The 23,303-nt window shown below is 31.7% G+C and overlaps 3 protein-coding genes across 6 annotated transcripts; 2 read left to right on the forward strand and 1 right to left on the reverse strand.

The window, feature by feature from the left end:
* Positions 1-1,328: 1,328 nt before the first annotated feature.
* On the forward strand, positions 1,329-4,799 carry LOC114385442 (ETHYLENE INSENSITIVE 3-like 1 protein). The gene is made up of 2 exons (XM_028345519.1): positions 1,329-1,631; positions 2,502-4,799. The coding sequence occupies exon 2, from the start codon at positions 2,650-2,652 to the stop codon at positions 4,492-4,494; it is 1,845 nt and encodes a 614-aa protein (XP_028201320.1). The 5' UTR covers positions 1,329-1,631; positions 2,502-2,649; the 3' UTR covers positions 4,495-4,799.
* A 2,353-nt stretch (positions 4,800-7,152) lies between these two features.
* On the reverse strand, positions 7,153-21,544 carry LOC114383020 (thaumatin-like protein 1a). Of its 2 annotated transcripts, none has more exons than XM_028342598.1 (3): positions 21,442-21,544; positions 20,982-21,213; positions 7,153-7,348 (listed from the first exon to the last, which is right to left on the reverse strand). In XM_028342598.1, the coding sequence occupies exons 1-3, from the start codon at positions 21,448-21,450 to the stop codon at positions 7,230-7,232; spliced, it is 360 nt and encodes a 119-aa protein (XP_028198399.1). In that variant the 5' UTR covers positions 21,451-21,544; the 3' UTR covers positions 7,153-7,229. The 2 variants fall into 2 exon arrangements, with proteins under 2 accessions (XP_028198399.1, XP_028198398.1); XM_028342597.1 differs by lacking the exon at positions 7,153-7,348 and adding an exon at positions 12,695-13,046.
* On the forward strand, positions 14,098-19,472 carry LOC114383019 (probable inactive receptor kinase At5g10020). Of its 3 annotated transcripts, XM_028342596.1 has the most exons (4): positions 14,099-14,458; positions 14,621-15,538; positions 16,994-18,517; positions 18,601-19,472. In XM_028342596.1, exons 2-4 carry the CDS (start codon positions 14,638-14,640, stop codon positions 19,206-19,208), a joined length of 3,033 nt encoding a protein of 1,010 aa, XP_028198397.1. In that variant the 5' UTR covers positions 14,099-14,458; positions 14,621-14,637; the 3' UTR covers positions 19,209-19,472. The 3 variants fall into 3 exon arrangements, with proteins under 3 accessions (XP_028198395.1, XP_028198397.1, XP_028198396.1); XM_028342594.1 differs by having other exon boundaries at positions 14,098-15,538; XM_028342595.1 differs by having other exon boundaries at positions 14,110-15,538; positions 18,622-19,472.
* Positions 21,545-23,303: the final 1,759 nt, after the last annotated feature.

The following is a 23,303-nucleotide window of genomic DNA, read 5'->3' on the forward strand; positions in this document are numbered from 1 at the left end:
TTAACAATAATTAACCAAAATACAGCGCCATGCCCACTCCGAAAGAGATGAGTGCTCATCAATTCTTTACCACTTGGCAACTCCAACAGTATACCCACAAGGCTGAATATATCAATCTTCTCACTGACTTGCTTTGTTTGAACATATTCTGCAGTACAAGTATAACATTAATATATTATTTTGTATGACATAAGAAGTAAAAATAAAATAGAGTTGTTGTATATATATGTCCTTTGAATTCGTAATAGGAAATATAATTATTAATTGTTTAACATAGGACTATTATTCTTCAGTTAAGTGGACTCCAAACCCAAATCAAAATAATTAACATTTTTTAATTATAGTTTTATCACAGTTAATCCTCTTCAAAATTACATGTTCTTAAATGGAAACAGTTATCTCTTGCAACTAAATAAACAAAACCTTAGTACCTCATAGGGGATGAGCGGTTCCATTAAAAAAAAAAGTGAGAGATGCGTACGTTGAGCGCTGAAGAGCTTTGGCAGTGTAGAGTTTAAGGGTAGGTCCTTATATAAGTGACTGGTGTGTCCTCTTAGAAAGCCTGAATTATATTAATAAAAGACTAATAGATAGATAGATAGATTAATTAATTAAATATTATTTAATTATATTAAAAGATAGATTGGGAATGTGGAAATTATTTTGTCTTTCTTGACTTTTTGACATGGGCATTTTAGTTTTTTTTTTCTTTAATATTATATTATTATTTAAGAATATTTTTAAATTCAAATACACATAATTTTGGAAGATAATCTTACTCTGTATCATTATAGGCAAATCATTTTAGATGTCTTAGTTATTTAACTGACTATTTAACACAACCTTATACTATAATAAAAATACAATACGTCTGTTGTTATTTCACTAAATATACTATTTTAAAGTTTTTTATTAACCTGTGTGCTTAGATATTAATTAAAGAACTAAAAAAAATATTACAAAAATCATAAAAAAACACAAAAGTAATCATAAATAATATAATTTTTTATCCTTTAATAATTTTTTTTTAACTTTAAGATTCCTAATCAGTACCTTGCCATTTGTCTACTTTAATTGAGATTTGTAACCTTGTATTGGTGTCTGTTACTAATGTAAGTGAACTTTTGTTATTGGTCATGTTTCAATAAACTACTGTACGCACACGGACCCCACACACAACTAAAACAAAGTAAAAAAAACTAAAACTGAAACTTCATTAATCATATTCACACATCATGTCATAATTGATGATTTAATAAATACCAATAACCGATTTCCCAAGGTTAGGATGGGATTAACCTAGCCAATGTTATAAGTATCTCTGAAACTTGAATTACTCCACATATTTGGGCTTTTTTATCTATGTTTTAATCCCACCAATAATGAATGACACCCCCACTTCACGTTCACCAAGAGCACACCACCATGACCAATAATAAAAGCAAGATAATGCTCAACACTCTGTTCCTTTCCTCACTCACTCTTTCTTCCCACCTTCCTCTCCTTCTTTTCTCTTCTTTCTTCTTCTTCCATCTCTTTTTTTCTGCTTAAGGTCTACAAAAGTTCTCTTCTTCTTCTCCTCCTATTGAACTTTGGTCATCACACGAGAAAACCCACGTCTGGATCTTCTGGTAAGGTTCCCCTCATGAAGAAAAAATTCCCGTTTTCATTATTCAGTTACTTCTTGATTGCTGCTTGGTCTATAAAATTCTGGCCTTTTTGTTTTTGTTGTGTGTTTTTTCTTTTTTTGTTGGTACTATTTTTACACTATGATTTGCTATGTTTTAGTCTTTTTCTTAGCCTTCTGATCTTCAGTTGATATATATATATGTGTGTGTGTGTGTGTGGGTGTGTGTATATATGTATGTATTCTTTGCTGACTGTTGCTATTTATAGTGTTTTGGGGTTTCTGAGTGATTGGTTTGGCCTTAAATCCTTTGTTGATGGCTGGTTTGATTTGTTTCCTCATCTGTTTTGGGAAAGAAAATTTTGAAACCTTTCAGTCGTCATATGTTTGATGATGGGTTGATGAGCGATGTTTTCATTTTTTAAATAATCGTTGAACCATGGCATGTGCTTTTGGTGCTTGTATTTTGACTATTTTCATTTTTAAATTTTTGGGTGATTTGGATCTATTCAATCAGAATAATCCTGATCCAGTAACTGTTTTGATGAATGGTGTTTTAGGGGGAAAACGAGAATTTTGAGATTTCATTTAGTGATATGATGCGTCGATGCTTTGAAATTATTGATGTATTTGTATTGTAGCTATGCAATATAGGTGATAAGGCAACTTTAGATTTTACTTTTTAGCCTATATCCAATATGGCTGGATGAGAATGAAAGAAAAAATGTGCTGGTGAAAATCGGGTGGCTAGTGAATCTCATACAAGATATTGATATAGATTTTATGCTTTTGAATGTTGATATTCGCTTCATCTGGAAAGTATCATTTGATCTTTGCACCGTCTCAATTGTTCCCTGTTTTTGACTTTTGGCAGGTGTAAAGGCCATTAGAAGCCTTTTAGAAATTTTCAAATTGAGTTGGTGTATAGTGTTGAAGGGGGTGAAATTTGGAGCCCAGTTTGTTACTTCATTTGAAAGGTCATAGTTTGAACCCTCTTTTTCTGGAGATTTACCTGGGAAAAGATGATGATGTTTGAAGATATGGGATTCTGTGGCGATTTGGATATGTTATGTGGTTCTCTTGGGGATGGGGATATTGCTGTGAGACAAACTGAACCGGATCCTGTAGTTGAGGATGACTACAGTGATGAAGAAATTGATGTGGATGAACTCGAGAAGAGGATGTGGAGGGACAAAATGCGTCTCAAGCGATTGAAAGAACAAACCAAGTCCAAGGAAGGGACTGATGCAGCAAAGCAAAGGCAATCCCAAGAGCAGGCAAGGAGGAAAAAGATGTCAAGAGCCCAAGATGGAATACTGAAGTACATGCTGAAGATGATGGAGGTTTGCAAGGCACAAGGGTTTGTTTATGGGATAATTCCTGAGAAGGGGAAGCCAGTGACCGGAGCATCAGATAATCTTCGCGAATGGTGGAAGGATAAGGTCAGGTTTGATCGAAATGGTCCTGCTGCCATAGCCAAGTATCAAGCCGATAATGCAATTCCTGGAAAGAATGATGGATGCAATTCCATTGGTCCTACACCACACACCTTGCAAGAGTTACAGGACACAACCTTGGGTTCTCTCTTGTCAGCACTTATGCAGCACTGTGATCCTCCTCAGAGGAGGTTCCCACTAGAGAAGGGTGTTCCTCCACCATGGTGGCCAACTGGGAATGAAGAATGGTGGCCTCAAATTGGTCTACCTAAAGATCAAGGCCCTCCACCTTACAAGAAACCACATGACTTAAAGAAGGCGTGGAAGGTTGGTGTTCTCACTGCAGTCATCAAGCATATGTCCCCTGATATCGCCAAAATTCGCAAGCTTGTGAGGCAGTCCAAATGCCTTCAAGACAAAATGACAGCAAAGGAAAGTGCAACCTGGCTTGCCATCATCAACCAAGAGGAAGCCTTGGCTAGAGAGCTTTACCCTGATTATTGCCCTCCATTTTCCTCTGCTGTAGCTAATGGATCCATGGTGATCAACGATTGCAGTGAGTATGATGTTGATGGGGCTGAAGAAGAGCCGAACTTCGATGTTGAGGACCGGAAGCCCGACCATCTTCATCCATCAAACCTTGGGATGGAGAGAATGATGGGAAGGATGCCAATTCAGCAACCTTCTCATCCCATGAAGGGAGATGTTGTCACAAACCTAGATTTCATCCGGAAGAGGAAGATTTCTAGTGACTTCAACATGATGATGGATCAGAAAATCTACACATGCGAGCATCCCCAATGCCCTTACAGCGAAGTTCGCCTTGGTTTCCATGATAGGTCTGCTAGGGACAATCATCAATTGAATTGTGCATATAGAAACAGTTCTGCAGATTATGGTGGTGGTCCCAATTTCCATGCTACTGAGGTTAAGCCAGTCATATTCCCCCAGTCCTTTGTTCAACCCAACACTACAGCTCAGTCTGCAAGTTTGGTTGCACCTTCATTTGATCTAACTGGTCTTGGAGTTCCTGAGGATGGCCAGAAAATGATTAGTGACCTTATGACAATCTATGATACAAATGTTGTAGGAAACAAAAACCTAAGCTCCACCAACTGTGTTACTGCTGAAAATCATAACCTTTCTCAGGCCAGCTTACAACGACAGGACAGTTTTTTCCCTGGTCAAGGAATGGTGTTGGAAGGGAACTTGTTTGCACGAGAGGAAGGTCAATTTGACCGGTTCAAGGCCACCATGAACATGAACATGAACATGAACACTCCTTTTGATACCAACCACAACAACAATAATATCCATTTGATGTTTAATTCCCCTTGTGATTTGTCATCCTTTGATTTCAAGGAGGATATACAAGGAGTAGGAATGGATTCTCTTCAAAAACAGCAAGAGGTTTCAATTTGGTACCAGTGAAAATGCGAAGAGGGAAACTCGTGTATCACGGACTTTTATTGTGTCATTAAAGAGGGTCATGTGAAAGTCCCTTGACTCAAAAAGCAGTTAATGCATTTTTCTTCCCATGTAATAGTTTAGGTCTTAGATATTTTATGCTTTGGGAGGTCTGGTCTGGTCTGGTGGCATTATATTATGGGTTAATAAATCATGGGTGTTCCCATAATGTAACCCTTTTTATGTGTCTCTTTATGTGTTAGCCCTATGTTACTTATATCATATGTACGACTGTGATATAAATAAAAGATTTTTATTCTCTTATAAAATCATCTGCTACATTCATAGTTAAGGAATAAGGAATCAGAATATGTGGCCCTTTTATTATGGGAACAAAAATTAGTTTGGTGGATGAGATGAGAGAAAGGCAATTGGCAAAGCCTTTGTTGCATTGCATCTTTCTCATTCATCTGATGTGCTGTGCTTCTTATCTTTTCAATGAAAAAATGGTCCCATCCAAAGTATGTTTGGCATATGCCAATTTACATGGCTATTCAATTGCGTGATCATGTTGAATGTGTGCTAGTGGGGTGGTGGGGTCTTTTCAAAGGGACACGTTGTCTTTGTCTTTTTGTAGTCGACAGTCAAATCCTTGGGCGTGATTTGGAATGGTTCCTCTTTAGTCTTCATTGAAAGAGCAAGTGCCAATTTATGAGACAATGAAAGGATAGTGTTTGGTCAGCCGGCTGAATTTGCACCCAATTCTCTTCTCTGTCCTATTTAACGTGCCCATGCCACATTTAATGTTTTGGAAACTACCTTCATTTCTTAGATATAAGGGGCATGTTTAGATAATTATCATATGAAGTGGCACATGTGTCACCAAATTCAGTCAGGTACCAAGTTGGTTTCAAAGGGTAGTATAACTAATTGCACTATGTGTTATGGACATAGTCTGGATTCATCCAATAACTCCATTAACCTGAACTGTTTTCAAGAACAAAATCTAAATTGGTTTTGGATGTTAAAATTATAACCTATTCTCATTGAGCTATTTTAAAAATGTTGGAATTTATACACGTTAATATAAATTTATGAATATTTTTATCAAATTTATTAATTTGCACCCACTTCTATCCTTGTGCTTAGTTTACGTGCCAATGCCGCATTAATCTTTATTATTTTGCAAAGTACCTTGATTTCTTAGATTTCGGGGGACATGTGTGGTTAAATGTGGATGGCACAATTGTCCCCAAATTCTGTTAAGTAACGAAGTTGTTTGAAAGGGTGGATTAACTAATAGCAGTAAGTGTTGGAAATTGCAGAGTGGGGAAATCCCTGTATAGTGCACGCTACGTGTTTGGTTTTGTAGACTTTTTTTTTTTAAATAAAATATGCATAATTTTCTTTTGATACTAATTTAAACCCAAATTTATCTTTCAATCAAATTTTAGATTAATCAGAATCTATTTCTTTTAATGAATCAGAAAATTAAAATAAATAAAAAATTTAAATTTATCTTAAAATTCTCCTATTTATGTTTTTGCATTAAAGAATAATTTTTCATTTATAATAGCTGTGAAGTTCATGTTTATAGTAGTAAATAACAATTACAGCAACTTTTTTTAAAAGTCTAAGATTTTTTAAAAAATAATTATATTCAAATATAAACAAAAGCAAATTGCAAATAAATTTTGACAGTATAGAAATTAAAGTTAGTGACTATAAATGGTAGTATGCATTCGCATTGAATTACTTTTAAAATTTTAGATTTTATACAGATTAGTTGAAATTTATCGTTCAAATTGAAAACTTTTTTTCTTTCTTCTTTTCATTGTAAAACGCTATATAAAATCAGTGTCCAGATAATAGTCTTAGTTTTGATGTTGGTTCTTCAAATACAACATTTTTCTTAGATAGTGACTTTTGACTTCGACTTATGCATGGCGAAAAATATTCTTGCAGAGGTAGCTGGCAATAGAACATGCAGGGTTTCTTATGTCCAAAAAGAGATATTGTAAAAAAATTTAATCTTAAGGTGTGATCTTATTAAGATTCATTGTTAAAATAAGATGTTGAATTTATATGGAAAAATTTAGTTCTTTATATATGGACTGTCAAGATATGTATCTATTTAAAATAATAATTTTTTATTCTCTGTTTTCACAAAATTAATTTACATCTATTTTTTAAAAATTTAAAAAAATTATTTAAAATATTAAAATGAGATTCACTATTGGAGTAAAAAGTAAAAGATGGTTAAAATCTCAAAATAAAATATTTTATTAGAGATGCTATAAACACATCAATTTTCACATAAAACAAACACCACCAATTAATCTTTGTGGAAAAAAAACACCATCAATTAATCTACAAAAATGTATTCTCAGTCTATATCAAACTATGAAACATGAATATCTTTGAATTTCTAATTTTGTTTAAAGTACCGTCATGATGGATATATTTATGACAGATCTCACATTTATTTTTGTGACACTTGTCTGCCACTTTTTATTTTTATTAAGTGTTCGATTTTAAAATTATATTTTATTAATTTAAACACTTAAATCATTATCTTTATATAATTAATACACTTGAAAAAACATAAAAAATTATTTTAAATAAATGAAGATACCATCAATTTAAATATTTTATTATATATTATTTATATTTCATTTCACTATAATCTTCCTATTTATGTTTGTATACTGTGTTGCTTCATAGCTAGCAAACGGATCCTTAGTTTTAATGTTGGTCCTTCAAATACAACAATTTTCTACATACTGCATGGCGATATGTATTCTTGCAGAGGAATATCTGACAATAGAACATACAGGCTCTACAACTGCAAGCACCGAACTCCGAAGCATTCTGCATTCTGCATTCTGCAACAAACATTAATTTATCAATTCATACAAGACACATCAATTAATCTACATATATAGTTAATGTATATATACAAATTGAAAATGACCCCCTCAATAAAACTAGGATTTTGTGAACCTGTCAGTCTTAACTAGCAAAATTTAAAAGGAAAATATTACACTTGAAGGATCTGATTCTCCGAAAGAGAAAAGATACTAAGTACATCTTACTTATAAAGATAAAGTTCATTTATAATGGTTGATTAAAAAATTAATAGTTAAGATTGTGATAAAAATAAACTAAATAACAAATTTTATAATTAATTATAATTATAATTATTAATTTTCTAATTAGCTGTTATTAATACTACCATTTATCATTTAAAGTGTACTCTCCTTCCTTATCTTAGAAGACACAAATCTCATATTGAAAATACCAAAGTGTAATCAATGTTTTCTTTCTTAATAGTGAAAATAACTCATAAAACTATAGTACAAAATGAAAATTGAAAAAAAAAAATAAAGTGACCAAATCTCTCTCCCTTTCTTGGAGAGTTTGCTTAGCCAAAAGATTTAAAAAATGGAAACCAGCTGCCAATAATTTAATTAGAGACGTGGTTGACTCGGTTCTATGTTTCTAAAATCTAAATTATCGGTGAAAACTATAAGGGTCTAGCTGACTATATATATACATAAATTAAATTCTGGCTAATAGTTAACGATCTGAATCTGATGCAGATAGCACACTAAGCAAGAAAACTCTAGGATCCCCCAGCCACTGCTTTTGCTTAGTTTTGCTTTGTCTTAAATACAAAGGAAGACAGCGGCATAGCTGGCCATATGCATATGCCTTTCTTGTGTTGCATCCATGTTGGACTACAGAGCCACAAAATGATAGATAATTGCAGCAGAATTGTGCGTACATGTGTCATACCTTTATCTTTTCGAAAATAGCAATGTGTGCCACAATTTCTTGACTTAAGGCTTACTAGTTGACAGTTTCTCAATATCAACTACTATAGTATTTGATTCTGTATTATAGAAACAACTTGAAGCCTACTTGTTTAATTAGAAGAGAGTAAATAGTGTGTATGCATGTAAGGATTTTATTCTTTATGTATGGTAAAATTGTCTTCAATAATATTTTAGATGTGATAACAGTTAGATTTTGAATATGGTTTAAGGAAAAAAATAGATAATGTATGGTCAGTGTTCTTTTTCTTATTATTGGTGTATAGGTTTTGCAGTTTCTTTCTTTCTTTTCATTTGATATGATTTGATTGTATACGGGTTAAAGTATGACTTGTACTATATTTTCTAATAAAACTGTTTGTAAAAAGTATGAAAAATTATAATAATTAACTTCAAAGTTATGAGTATAATTATTATGTGTATATATCAATCAGTTACTGTTGACATAATGTTTTTAAATAATTATGATAAAAACTTAACAACTTTATTATATATAATAATAATAATTTATAATTAAATAATGACAAAAAAGTATTTTATACTATTGATACATTACATACACTATTTATTCAATATAAATTTTAATTGATTTACTGTATAAGTTTTTCAATATAGTGATCATTTAACTCATTTGAAAATGATGAGGGGGTGTAGATAAAAGAAATCAAACTTTCATTGATGAAGCTTTTTACTCAATTATTGAGGCCACGTGGTAGAATTTAACAAACAAATTGAAGTGGGGTATGCTATAGTACCATATCTGTTTTTCTACACACATTGTGTGCCAACAGGAACTTTCACATGTCACATTGTAGATTAAGCACTCATGCAGCCCACCTTTCCCAAAATGATAGCTCCCTAGCTAGTGGCAGCATCTCAGCTTAAATTCTATCATATAGATGTTGATATATCAGTGTAAACTAAATCTTTCAATATAAAATATGTAATTTCTTTTCTTTCACCTTTTTGAGTTATTCAGTGGCTGATGTGCTCATCTTTCTCTTTTCACCTAAACTATATATCTTTAAAAAATTTATGCGTGGCATCAAAGTATTATATATGGATATTCCAAAAGTGTCAAATAGGTCAGTTCTCTAGAGAGACCTCTTATCAATAGCAGTTGCTTCTAGATTGATTTCAAGGATTGGCTATTGGCTAATACCAAAGTAAAAGGAGATAAAAGTTAACTAGTTTAAAAGGTTTCGTGTGATTTTCATGTTTTCTTTTAGTGAGATCCTGATTTAAGCATCTATCTGTTAAGACTAATTAAAGACTTGAGAGTTTACAATATTTTCAGTTATCCATAGTATTTTTGCCTTCATATAATAAACTGTTTGCAAATTTAAGCCACCAACTTTACTGACCTTTTTTTCTTTTCTTTCTTTGATAAAATTGTAATTGGTGATAACCAATTAATTTATATATGTCATGTTGAAGTGGGATGCATATATCTACAAGCCAAAATAAATTATTGGGGAAACGATTTCAAAGCAAAGGGAAATTTTGAAATAAATAAATTAAAAGCAGCACTTTATCAAAACCCTTCTAGAAAAAGGTTAAGAAAAGAAATAAAAGAATGTGAGTTTTGTTCTGTAGCTCCACAAGATGCAACCCACCAACGCTCCATAAGGTAACCTAGTTTTTTCAATTATTATATTGCAGCTGAAAGGTATCTTGAATAAGAAGTTGAAGGAGATTTTTTTTTTTTAATTTTTAAAAAAGAGAGTTGAAAAGATAGTTAGGTATATTGAACGAGAAAAGAGAATAAGTTGAAGAGAGAGAAATCATAGCGGAATATTACTAGAAGCCGAAAAACAAGAATGCCTATGGTCCTATGCTTTTGAATTTTGATGCTGCAAAATTAAGTAGAAAAATGTTATTATTGTATAACAAATTTTACAATAAAGTAGGAGAGAGAGAAAAGAAAAATATAAAATATGATTAATAATTTTTTTTTGTGTCAATCAGGCTATTAATTAATAATCTAATAGAAAGCCAGAAAGAAAAAAATATTATTGTATAAAAATTGTTGTATGAATAATACTACTTAATTAAATACGATGCCAACTAAGCCGTTTAGATAGACAAATATTCTGCAGTATAATATACGAAGAAACATGCGCAATTTAATTTGAATAATTTTTTTTTCTTGATTTTGTGCAGTGTATTACACGTATAATTTCAGAAACCTTAAAGTAAAAAATAGCACATTCAGTCACGTCTCTATCATTAATCCACTGTTAACTATCACGGATGGCATATTACCATCAACGTCCTAGTCAAAAGGATACTAATAAAATACCAAAAATGATATAATATTAAATAATACAGGATATGTCCAAATCATAGTAAGAAGAGAAGGAATAAAAGAAGAAAAAAATAGTGCTCCCTCTTTTCTTGTGTGACTGGAAATTGATGATGTGAGCGTTTCGATCAAGAATTGGGACTGGGCCCAGGCCCAGTAAGATGAAGATTACCAGGCCAGTTTTTTTTTCGTGGGCCACGAGAGTGGCATTGTGGTTAAAAACTTTAAATTTTAGAATTAGGTAGTGCATCACAGTTGGGAAAAGGAAACGTGAAAACCAAATCAAACAAATATAGCAAATTATCAATTGATGGCTTGACTAAACTTTCAAGTTTCTACCCATAGGATTGACTGACCTAGTGATAAGATTTGGATAATTTGCATTAATCATAGTTGTCACCAAAAAACATTGAAGTTTCTAATTAAATTAAGCAATTCAGGAGTTGATTATAATGTATGTTTGCAATATCGAATTACATCTATATGTTAGTGGAAGGAATTATTCTCTTACAAGGACAAATCAAAGTTCCGATAGAGTTGAGATTTGACATTTGAGAGCAAAAACTTATGATGGAGTTAGCTTTAAAATTCATGAGTCTCACAACTGTCTTTAGGTGGACAAAGTATTTCTTACTTTTGTGCTCTTAATGCAAAACAATTTTACTTTTTTATTTTTATTCTCTTCCTCGGATATTTCTCTTAAACTAAATAATTTATCATTCTACAGTTCTATTTTTCTTTTCTTTAATTATCTTTATTTTATTTTTCTCCCAGAACCAAACAAAGCATTAAGCTATTTCTAATAGTTGTTTTATCTATAAAAAAGGAAGAGACTAAAAGTTATTTGCCTGCCCAAGGTGTTAGATCAAGTGCTTGGCTGATATTTTTTAAGACACTTACTACAGTATTTACTTATTGGGCCGATATTACATGTTAATATTGGAGCAGTTTAGACCTTGTTTGGCCCAGAACAATTATTTTTCATTTTTAAAGTACAAGAAATATATAATATTATAAAATAAAAGGAAAATTAAAAAAATAAATGTATTTTGATTTATAATTAAAAATAATAATTAATTTAGACTATTTATTACAAAATAATTTTTTTGCTTCTATTATTTTTCTCTCTACATTCTCGTAAAATCCTTGTCCTCTTTGGAGGAGTCGATAATGGAAAATCAAAATTCTTGAAAAAAAAAACAAGTTCCATTTTTGTGATGCTCTTCATTGAGTTGTGTCTACCAACGAATTGAGTGGTTTGAGTAGCGTTCGAATGTGTTGAAAATGTTGTAACAAGTGTGAATCTATTCTCGATTCCGGTGGATATCTTCGTGCTAGAGAAATATGACTCCGAATATGTCTCTCAGTTAAACTACTAAAGACAAAGTATTATTCGTTTGCTACTAAGATCAAATGTATTTTGGAGAAAAAGGACCTCGTATATATTATTTACCTGTTAATTTTTATTAAAAAAAGGAAAAAAACAAATTACGTTAACACCTTTGAGATTTTTTCGAATTACACACAATAATTGAATGTCCTGGAACATGTACAAAGAACATTAATCTTTAAAAGATGACTTCGATATCAGTTTTCCAAGGAAAGTTGTTCTTGTAACTGCAATTTATTCAAGAATAAAATCCTTGTTATTTGATTGTTCGAATTTATCCACAGAAAAGGAGGCTTGAAAAAATGATTAATTGATACTTCAAATCCAAAAGATGAAGCAAAAGTTATTGAAACTTGCTTGTTATCCTCACTTCTAGTTTTTTTCTAGTTTACTTTGTCAGAAACACATTTTGGCATTTAGCTATGGATCCATCGCCATTAGTTTCATTTAGTAAAAATAACACTCATTGTTTACCCCAATTGCATGTTTTTCTAGTTTGCTTTGTCAGAAGCACATTAGCCTTTATACTCATTGCCATTGTAGGCTACATGGTATTCGGAGATTATTTGAAGCCATGAATCAACTTAGATCTACCAAAAACAAAAATAGGTACTAATATAGTGATATTATAAATGAATTTATCCATAAGGTTGAATAACTCGTTGCTGAGAGACAAAAAAGTGTAGAGAATTCATTCCCGCACTAATCATTTAATCATATTTCTTTAGCTATTAATTGAATCCTTAAGAATATCCATTCTTGTAAAAATAACCATTGTAGTACAGCTTGTTCTTTAATATAAAAAAAATATCAATAGAAGAAGCAGTATGACAAGTTTGTTTCAAACTACTCTAACTAGCATTGTAGTAATTACTAATTACTTGCCATAATTTTTATTTAATTCAAAATATACTTGTATTCCAGTTTATAACTTGTGTTCCCAGATGACTCAGATTGATGCTAGTAGCTCTATCCAGTCCCAAAAGGTTCAGTTTTGGAATTGGAGCTTTCTCCTTACCCAGAGGAGCTCTCTTCATATTTGGTCCTGCAAAGTCCATCCCATACCTAAGTTTTTTTAAGTTTCTCTTCAAACTTTTAGATTAAACATAATTTTTTAATTCAATCTCAAGTTTTAATTAAAAAAATAAATTAATTGAAGATTTTACTAATATCTCAATTCATTCATTTAGACTCAATTAAAAATGTGTTTAGATGAACATTAGCAAAAATAATTTGAATGAAATTTTTTTAAATTTAACATATAAATTACTCAAAATTATATCAATTTAACATTAATTCTAAGTTTTGTTAAACGTAAAATTAAACATGTAAAAGCAATCAATTATGAATTCATAATAATTCCTCCACCTCAAACTAAATACAAAATAAATGCTTGGGGTTGAAAATGACAGGACGGGCTTTTGCATTGGATTCTTAGGAATGGAAGATAGTAAAAAATAGAAAGTTGTGGTTAAATAAAAGTTTCCGTGTGTTTGGACTTGTGTCGCACAACTAATAATTACTTATGTGTTATCTATAAAATTTTAGATGAATTTTTGCATTAATGCGAAGCTTGGAAGGCACAACCAAACTAACCCCGAAAGTCAAAGGTGCTGCCAACGAGGTCATATATAGTTGCTTTGTATCTGGGGACAGTGACGTCGTCTTGAAAAGTCTCTCTCACAAACCTTTTCTTTTTTCCCTTAAAAATTATAGGAGTATTTTTACATCAAGTAAACATCACTTTTCTCTTCTATTTTTTTTCCTGAATTCAATTTTCATAATGTTAGTTAAGTAATATATTTTTTTTTTCCGATATTAGAACGAAACAGTATCTGTCAAAAAATATTAATATTTATTGAAAGCTGTGAACATACATAATATAAGAAGTGAAATGATATATTATATAGCACCTTTTTTTAAGTTAATATTATATATATATATATAAGGATAGAAAGTGTGAAGAAAAAGAGATAAAATAATTAAAAAAGATGCTATAAAAAATAAAAATAGGATCAACACACTATTCTGCTATATGATTATCGATAAAATAATTACTTATGCGTTATCTATAAAATAATTTTAGATGAATTTTATCTGTATATGATTTTGTTAATCATGACATGATAAAACAGCATCCTACCTAGTACCTACCATGTTCTCAGTTAATGTCTCCTCACTCTTCTTCTATCACACTATTCTGCTACTACTCTTCTCTCAAAATCAAAACTTTTCCCTAATCATTTGCTTGCCACACTGCATTCCACCCTACTAAGCCCCTTTTTCAGATTTATGACCTCATCTTCTCAGAACCATTCGTTTTCTAACAGCAGAAACTTACTGGGGTTCCCTTGTTCCTTCTGAATTTGTTCTTCTACTTGCTTTGGTTAGCATTGTTACTTAAGTTGCTACGCGTATATGCTTCATTACCCAACTTTACTTCTTGTGAATTAAGAGGTAAGAATGCATCATTGTTTGAATAACATGCTCTAAAATTACTCTTTTGCCTTCAATTTTTTGTTGTACACTTGCGGATTGCCCCTTTGGTCTCACTTCCATTGTGTTACTTTCCCCCATATAATCATTTGTATTTGTGTTGTTGATTGATGCTTGGATTAGGAGCTACTAGGAAAGGCATGCAGGCTATCTGGTTCATGCTATTGTTGTTGGTGGCTATTGCATTAGGGAATTCAGATATTGATTCACTCCTTGAATTCAAGAAGAGTATTCAGAATGACCCTTCTGGATTAGTAGTTAATTCTTGGGATTCCAGGTCTTTAGATTCCGATGGTTGTCCTAAGAACTGGCATGGGATAGTGTGTAGTGAAGGCAGTGTTATATCTATCACTCTGGACAATGCTGGTTTGGTTGGTGAGTTTAATTTCCTTGCAATTAGTGGCCTTACAATGCTTCGCAATTTGTCTGCTGTGAACAACCATTTCACAGGAGATCTCTTATATATTGCTACAATTGAATCACTTGAATATGCTGATTTGTCCCTCAACAAGTTTAATGGCCCGTTACTCTCTAACTTCACTCAGTTGCGCAAGTTAATATATCTGAATCTTTCTTCAAATGAACTTGGAGGTACTCTTCCTATTGAGTTTCACAAACTTGAGCAGTTGAAGTATTTAGATTTGCACATGAATAATTTCTCTGGGGATATTATGCATATATTTTATCAGATGGGCAGTGTGCTATATATTGACTTAAGCTGCAACAGGATTTCTGGTACACCGGATTTGGGACTAGCAGATGAGTCATTTCTCTCTTCAATTCAGTATTTAAATATTAGCCATAATTCCTTGAGTGGTGAGTTATTTGCTCATGATGGTATGCCTTACCTTGACAATTTAGAGGTCTTTGATGCTAGTAATAATCAGTTAGAGGGTAATCTACCTTCCTTCACGTTTGTGGTATCCCTTCGGATTCTTCGCCTTGCATGCAACCAGTTGACTGGTTTACTGCCCGAAGCTCTGTTGAAGGAAAGTTCAATGATGTTGTCTGAACTGGATCTTAGTCAAAACAAGCTTGAAGGTACCTTCTATGTTTTCTGGTGAAATTGTAATGATATTCTTTCTTCAAAGTTAAAAGTTATCCATTTTCTATACAAATGTATCTAAACTCAAAATGCCATTAAAATTGCTAGCCTACTCCCTATTTGTTGCTATCCGTTCTGCTAACCTTCATAAATGAAGTTTTAGGTATGAAAAACTACTGCCAAAAACCCATATGAAGCTGCTGTTTGGTTTCTGAAATATGAAACTGCAACTTTCTTTCTGATGCCCTGTTCTGATATTTTAGATAAACCCTTTGGGGAATTTTCTTCTGTGGAATAAATAGATACTTTTCACACCCTCAATCATTTCTAGTAACATTGATTGTAGAGGAAAGTGCAATATGATGACCAAACTGAACTGAAAGTCTATTAGTGATCAATATTGACTGAAATACAAATTATTTCATAAATTTCTTACCTGTATATGTAATAGTGGAGAACTCAAATTAAAGAAAATCTTATATTTGTCCAATTTGAGCTTTCTGTTCTATGTTTCAACCTATTGATGGATAAATTGTACTTCAAACATAATTCTGTATGCCAAATAAGTACTAATGAAGGCTGGGTTGATTATAAAATAGGTTAAATTAGTTTTTTAATCCTCTAATTTATTATTTAGGTTCAATTTGGTCCTCTAATTTTTTTTTGTTCAATTTGGTCCTGTAATTTTTAAAACCGATTCATTTCTTTTGGAAAATGTACATTTTGTGGTGGTTTTGAACAGTCACAAAGTGTGATCTTTTACAATTTAGACTCTATGATCAAATTGAATCAATTTTAAAAATTAGAGGACCAAATTAAACCCAGAAAAAATTAAAAGACCAAATTGAATCTGAAAAATAAATTAGAGGATTAAAAAACTAATTTAACCTTATAAAATACACAGTATATTAAAAACTTAACGTTAGTATTTTGGTTGCATATAATCAGCATGAGTCCAATATATTGATTTATGGAGACAGTTTGAAATGCAAAATTTGAAAAGGAAAAAAAGTAGTTGATGTTAAACCCTCTTGAGGGGATCTTTTGGATAGTATACAACCAGGTATGCAACTGTTAGCAGACCTTTAGATCTTTGCAGAAAATTCTTGTGGTAACCTATATCCACAATGAAGTTGGTGCCCAGGTTATACTATTTTTATGTATTCATCCGTTAATCCTTATAGAAGCTTTTTAATTTTCTATGTACAAACATTGTGGGAACTGGGAAGTGCTTTCAAAATCTGTCCAAAAGTATAATACGTGTGACAAACAATCTATTCTGCACGTAGAAATCTTGGTATACTTTGTTCCCTTTGTCTATCCCCAATTATTTAGCATTGACTTATTCATCAATTTTAGTCATAAAATCACACATGACATGAGTTCAAAGTGTTATTCAATGAGTTTCTGCTTACCCTTTTCCTTTTTTACAATTTAAACTTTCTTTGTAGGTCCCATTGGAATTATTACCTCGGTGACTCTGCAGAAGCTTAATTTATCTTCAAACAAATTGTATGGCCCCTTACCTCTCAGGGTAGGCCACTGTTCCATCATAGATTTGAGTAATAACACACTATCAGGTAATTTCTCAAGGATCCGGTATTGGGGTAACTATGTGGAAGTTGTTCAGCTAAGTACCAACTCATTGGGAGGAATGCTACCAAATGAAACTTCTCAATTTTTAAGGTTAACTGCACTTAAGGTATCCAGTAACTCATTGGAGGGATTTCTCCCACCAATTTTGGGAACATATCCAGAACTAGAAGAGATTGATCTTAGCCTCAACCAGCTTTCTGGGTTTGTCCTACCAAGCTTTTTCACCTCAACCAAATTGATTAATCTTAATCTCTCCAACAATAAATTTTCTGGATCAATTCCTATTCAATTTCAACCTCCAAATAATCCATTAGTTTCTGCTGAAAATTTTAGTCTGGTGTTTCTTGATCTTTCACACAACAACTTGAGTGGGACTCTTCCTTCAAATATGAGTAGGCTTCACAATTTGGCATATCTCAATCTATGCAACAACCAATTGGAAGGTACTATTCCCGATGACCTTCCAGATGAGTTGAGAGTATTGAATGTGTCCTTTAATAATCTTTCTGGTGTTGTGCCAGAAAGCTTAAAGCAGTTTCCTGACTCAGCATTTCATCCAGGAAATACTATGCTGGTATTTCCACATTCGCAATCATCACCAAAAGATACTTCCAACCTAGGTTTGAGGGAACATCGGTTACATAAAAAGTCTGCAACTAGGATTGCCCTGATTGCATGTTTGGTTGCTGGTGGTTTTGTGATGGCTTTTGTGGCTATAATAATTTATTATAAGGCCCATCATGAAAAAGAAAGGACTTCTAAACAAAATGAAGCAATGAGCATCACCCAAGAGAGTACTTTCACCTCAAATACAGAGGCACCTGATAGAAATTTGGGAGCATTACCGCCTGCTCAAAGGGGGTCTTCTGATGATGCAAGGAACATTCATCCAGTGGGAAAGAAGCCAATAGATCCTGGCCCTTTTGAATTAGGTAAGAATGAGGAAGGAACATCTACCCCAATGTCTATTTTGTCACCTTCAAATCCTTCATCTTCAAAAAGCTATCAGTTTGAGAATCCTGGTTCCCTCAAAGTCTCCTCTCCAGATAAATTAGTTGGAGACTTGCATATATTTGATGGATCCTTGGTGCTAACTGTGGAAGAACTTTCATGTGCTCCAGCAGAAGTTATTGGCAGGAGCTGTCATGGAACACTCTACAAAGCTACACTTGACTCAGGTCACGAATTGGCTATCAAATGGTTAAGAGAAGGAATAACTAAAGGAAAAAAGGAGTTGGCAAGGGAAATAAAGAAACTTGGGACTATCAAGCATCCAAATCTGGTTTCTGTTCAAGGTTACTACTTGGGGCCAAAGGAACATGAGAAACTGATTATATCAAATTACATGAATGCACAATCTTTGGACATTTATCTCCAGGGTAAGATTATGGCCTCATGCATGTTTGATTGCAGCATAAAACCTAGGCTTTTGGTTGTAAATGGTAATACTTGTTTTATTTAGTTGTTTCAATTTTTTTTGCAGAGGCAGATAAAAGAAATCTCCATCCTTTGTCTCTTGATGAAAGGCTCAGGGTGGCTGTAGAGGTGGCGCGATGTCTGCATTTCTTACACGATGAGAAAGCCATACCTCATGGAAATCTCAAATCCACAAACATTTTGCTAGAAACTCCCAACAGAAATGTCCTCCTCACTGACTACAGCCTGCACAGAATACTCACTGCTGCTGGTACTGCTGAGCAACTTCTGAATGCCGGCGCACTCGGTTATCGGCCTCCTGAGTTTTCTAGATCAAGCAAGCCATGCCCTTCCCTGACAAGTGATGTCTATGCATTTGGAGTGGTCTTGTTAGAGCTCCTAACAGGAAGAAATTCTGGAGAAATAGTTTCTGGGATTCCAGGGGTGGTTGACCTCACTGACTGGGTGAGGTTCTTAGCCGAACAAGACCGTTCAAACCAGTGCTTTGATAGGTCTATAATGGACAGGCACAATGGGGAAAGACAATCTAAAATTCTTGATGAAATGCTAAAGGTGGCTCTTAGATGCATCCTTCCAGCATCTGATAGACCTGACATGAAAACTGTCTTTGGTGATCTCTCAACAATAAGGTAGAGTTGCTGATCATATCATATAGCCTTAACCACTAACATCATCATCATCTATAGTTGTTTTTGTTTAAGTTGCTTTTCAAATTTGTTGAATTTTGGTCTGGATATGAAATGAAATTCTTTGTCAAAGGACATTCATTCTTTTTAACCCTTCAATGGGCAGGTTGTATATTCATGAATTTTGCAGTATTGTTCAGTGTAATAATTGATATTGCTAGACGTTCGTTTTGCCATCACTGCAATCAATGGAATAATGCTATGATCCAAACCCATTGCATCTTTTATTGCCTATTTCTCTTCCTTTCATGCTTTGAAATTGTAACAACCTTAGTAGGTGATTGGTATTGGAAATTTTTTTAGTTTCCAGCAATCTGAAGTTTAGGGACGTCAGTTTATCATGCTTGATGTATAATTTTAAAAGAACCTCAAAATATTGTTTTCCAGGATTTTTTTTTTTACGTATATTGTTATAAAATTGTTCCTATGGGGGTTGAGAATATAACTTTCTTGAATTAGGAAAATTTTAATGATGTAAAAAGATTACAGTATACTCATTCCATTCATTATGAATTTGAATTCTCATCTAGAATGAGTATTTTGAACAGAAATTCTTCAATGAGAGGATTTTTCTTAGATGAAAGTGTTTTTAAGAATTATTATCTCTGTCGGTCTCGTATATTATCCCAATCTCACATATATTGAATATTTAATTTAGTTTTAATTTTTATTCCTTTTAAATATACTTAATTTTAATTGACCATCTCAAATTATTATCTTCTTAAATTTATTTGTATACTTGATTTTCTTAATTGCTTCTTTTTTTCAATTTATCGTTATCATCTTTATTTAAAAATTGAATTTATAATATTTTAAAATAATTTTCAATATTTAAATAATTATATCAGAATATAAATTGTTTATTATAAATTTAAAATATAATTTACACATTTAAAAATATTTATTTGTTACAAATTTTAATTATAATATAATTTATAATTGAAAAATATTTATTGATTGTAATTTTAATTATATAAAAATAAATATTTATCTTATACATTGCTCATACTAAAATACTACAAATATAAAATTTTGAAACCAGTGATGATTAAAAAGTAGTTTTTTTTCGAGATGTGGAAATTATCATCAAAATAAATAAAGTCTTTCTTCCATGCATGAATGTAATTAGAAAACAAATCTCTGCCATGTTATTTAAGAGCCTCAACTATCAATTATGTCTTGTTAGTTTTACCATTTCTTTTAATAAAGGATAGAGTTCTATATGTTTTCCTTCAATGATAAAATTGGAAATATATATTTTTCATCGTAAAATAGAAACGTGTTATTTTTTTTTTTCCCCAAAGCACATGAATATTTAAATCTATGTCTATAATCTTTTTATATTAATTAGTTATATGGAGTTATAGATCGATGTAAAAAATATTATATTTTAATCAATTATACTTATAAATTAGTAATATAAAAAATCATATAATCATAGATTTGGACACAACCAAATCTACTTCAAGCAAAGAAAATAACACATTTTAATTTTAAAAGAATAAAAAATAGACTAAAAATTTTGCTTGGACAAAAATCATACCTTATCAATTTTATGAGGACGAGAAAATATATATTTTAAGTTATCCTTTATCTTTGTGATATTAAAAGTAGTTAAAACAAATTATATGATCGAACTAAAAAACTAATTAAACAACATAAATTTCAATATTATTGTCAAAATCTAGTCTTCTCCCGTATAAGGTTAGAGAACGTGTACCTGAGGCTAGTGTGAGTTCCATCAGAGATGCTGGTGGAATTGCACCTGCATCATTGCATGGGATTTCACCAGAGCCACAATCAGCACCCCCACATGTGAATTTTCCTGAAGGGTCCTTGGAGCAGTGAGTTCTTCCCCAAAATCTACCAGACCACCCATCTGGGGCATCCAAGGAAAATGAAGACTTGGATGCATGGAAGTTCAAAGCCTGTTGATGATAACTGTGGTTTGCCTGCAGCAGTTAAGGAGGTCACACTGTGAATGCACAATTGTTTGTGAATGTGAATTTGACTGAGTGTGCACCTGTGATATGTAACGTGTATGTGTATTGTTCCAACAGTGTATACAACAATTTGTTGGTGAAGAATAAAACAAGATTTTGCTATCTACTTGTATATATAATTGGCATATAATAGCAAATGATAAAGAAAGAGAGGGGCAAGAGAATCTGCGTGCATGCCTGAGGCATAGATGCTTAAGAGAGTGAGGGCCAGTAGAGCTTGAGCTTCCATGATTGTTTTCCCCTTCTGCATGTGGTTGTGATTCTCCCCACTTTGTGATGAGACCAATGGTGGATGTGGTGTTATATAGGTGCAAGAAGGATTTATATTTGGCAAATTGTAATGGCAGGCATAGTTAGGATTTAGTTTACTTTTCATTGGTAATTTAGATTTTGTTCCTATGTAAGGAAGGAAATTTACTTTTTTGATATAGATGAAAAGTATTCTCAATGGGAGATAATCCTATTTAAGTCTTTTGAAATTAGTATATAAAGTTAAATTCTTTCGGTTAAACTAGAGTAATCTTGTGCCAATTAATCTATATGTTCATGTAATAATAATTATTAATTAAAAAAATTAATAATTGAGATTCTAATTAGTTTTGATTTTATTATATAATTTAATTATTCAATTTTTTCATAATTTTAACTGTTATTTTATTCTAATTAATGATTATGAATGTATTTTATTTTCTACAATACATATTCTCACATTAGAGGATCACTAAATTCTTATCACTTGTTTGAATTTGTTTTTTTATATATAGAATGTATTTAAAGATTATTATTTATTATTTTCACCATTTTTAAATATTATAAACTAGTGTTTAGTATGTACAGTGTATAAGGTAAATATTTAATTTTTATATAATTAAAATTTATAATAGATAAATAGCTTTTAATATATAAATCATAGGTTTTGCTCACGAGTGTCTTTATGACTTTAATTAAAGAATTAAAATGAAAATATTTATTATATAAATTATAGAAAAACATAAAAAGATCAGTTCAATTTTTTGACTTCAAATAAAAAATATTTCTACTCTAAGTTTCTTAATTAATGTTCTTAGAATATTTATTAGCATTTATCACAAATTAAATCATAATTAAATTTTTTAATAAATATTCTCTTCGTCACAAAATAAGTGTCATATTTGAAAAAAAATTATTACAAAATAAATATTATATTACTTTAGTTTTCAATGTAATATAATTTTTTTTTTCAATGTAATATTTTTTTTTTCACCTATATCCCTAATAAATATTATTTTAATTTTTCAACATAAAACTAATACCATTCTCTTTTCTGGTTGTTTTAAACAAACCAAGAAAACTTAATAAATAGATAAAAAAATAATAATTTTAGAAAACTAACTATACTAAATACAAGAAAGAGAGTAATATTATGAGTATTAGTGAAAAAAATAGTTAATAATACATTCAAAATCTAAGGTGACACTTGTTTTGTGGCCATTTTTAATAGCAATTGAATTAATTATGATGTAAATAATTATTTTTAATCATAATTAAATTAATTATTATAAGTGACAAAACTTGGTCGGTAGCAAAAAAGTAGAAAAACAAACAAATTTCTTGGAACAAACACTTTTAGAAGAGCAAGTTGTATATTTTTCTTGGTAAGTATTGAACCATGAGACCATTTCAAGCTAAAGGAAAAAAGAAAAGAAGGTAAAAGCCATTAATTGGATATCCATTCTATAAACGAAAAAAGATTACATTGATAAAGCGTACTAATTTGGTTGAGGCAAATCCATAAGAAACAAAACCGCGTCTGGCAAAGCGCCAACTAACTCGTAGACAAAACGAATCTGCAACAATCAACATACCGTGTGTTTTCATGAAAATTAGATAGACGCCAATCCCATTAAGGAAGGTGAAATATCCAAAATTCCAAATGCTGCAGCCAAACACTCCTTTGACCCATTCATTTTCTTTTCTTTGCCTTCGTGTGTTTTTTCTAAACTTGCCAACCGTGAGTGATCTCACATTGAACTGTACTCCATTTTTCCTTCTTTGTTTAT

The sequence above is a fragment of the Glycine soja genome, chromosome 14 (genome assembly GCF_004193775.1).
Source record: "Glycine soja cultivar W05 chromosome 14, ASM419377v2, whole genome shotgun sequence".
NCBI classification, from domain to species: domain Eukaryota; kingdom Viridiplantae; phylum Streptophyta; class Magnoliopsida; order Fabales; family Fabaceae; genus Glycine; species Glycine soja.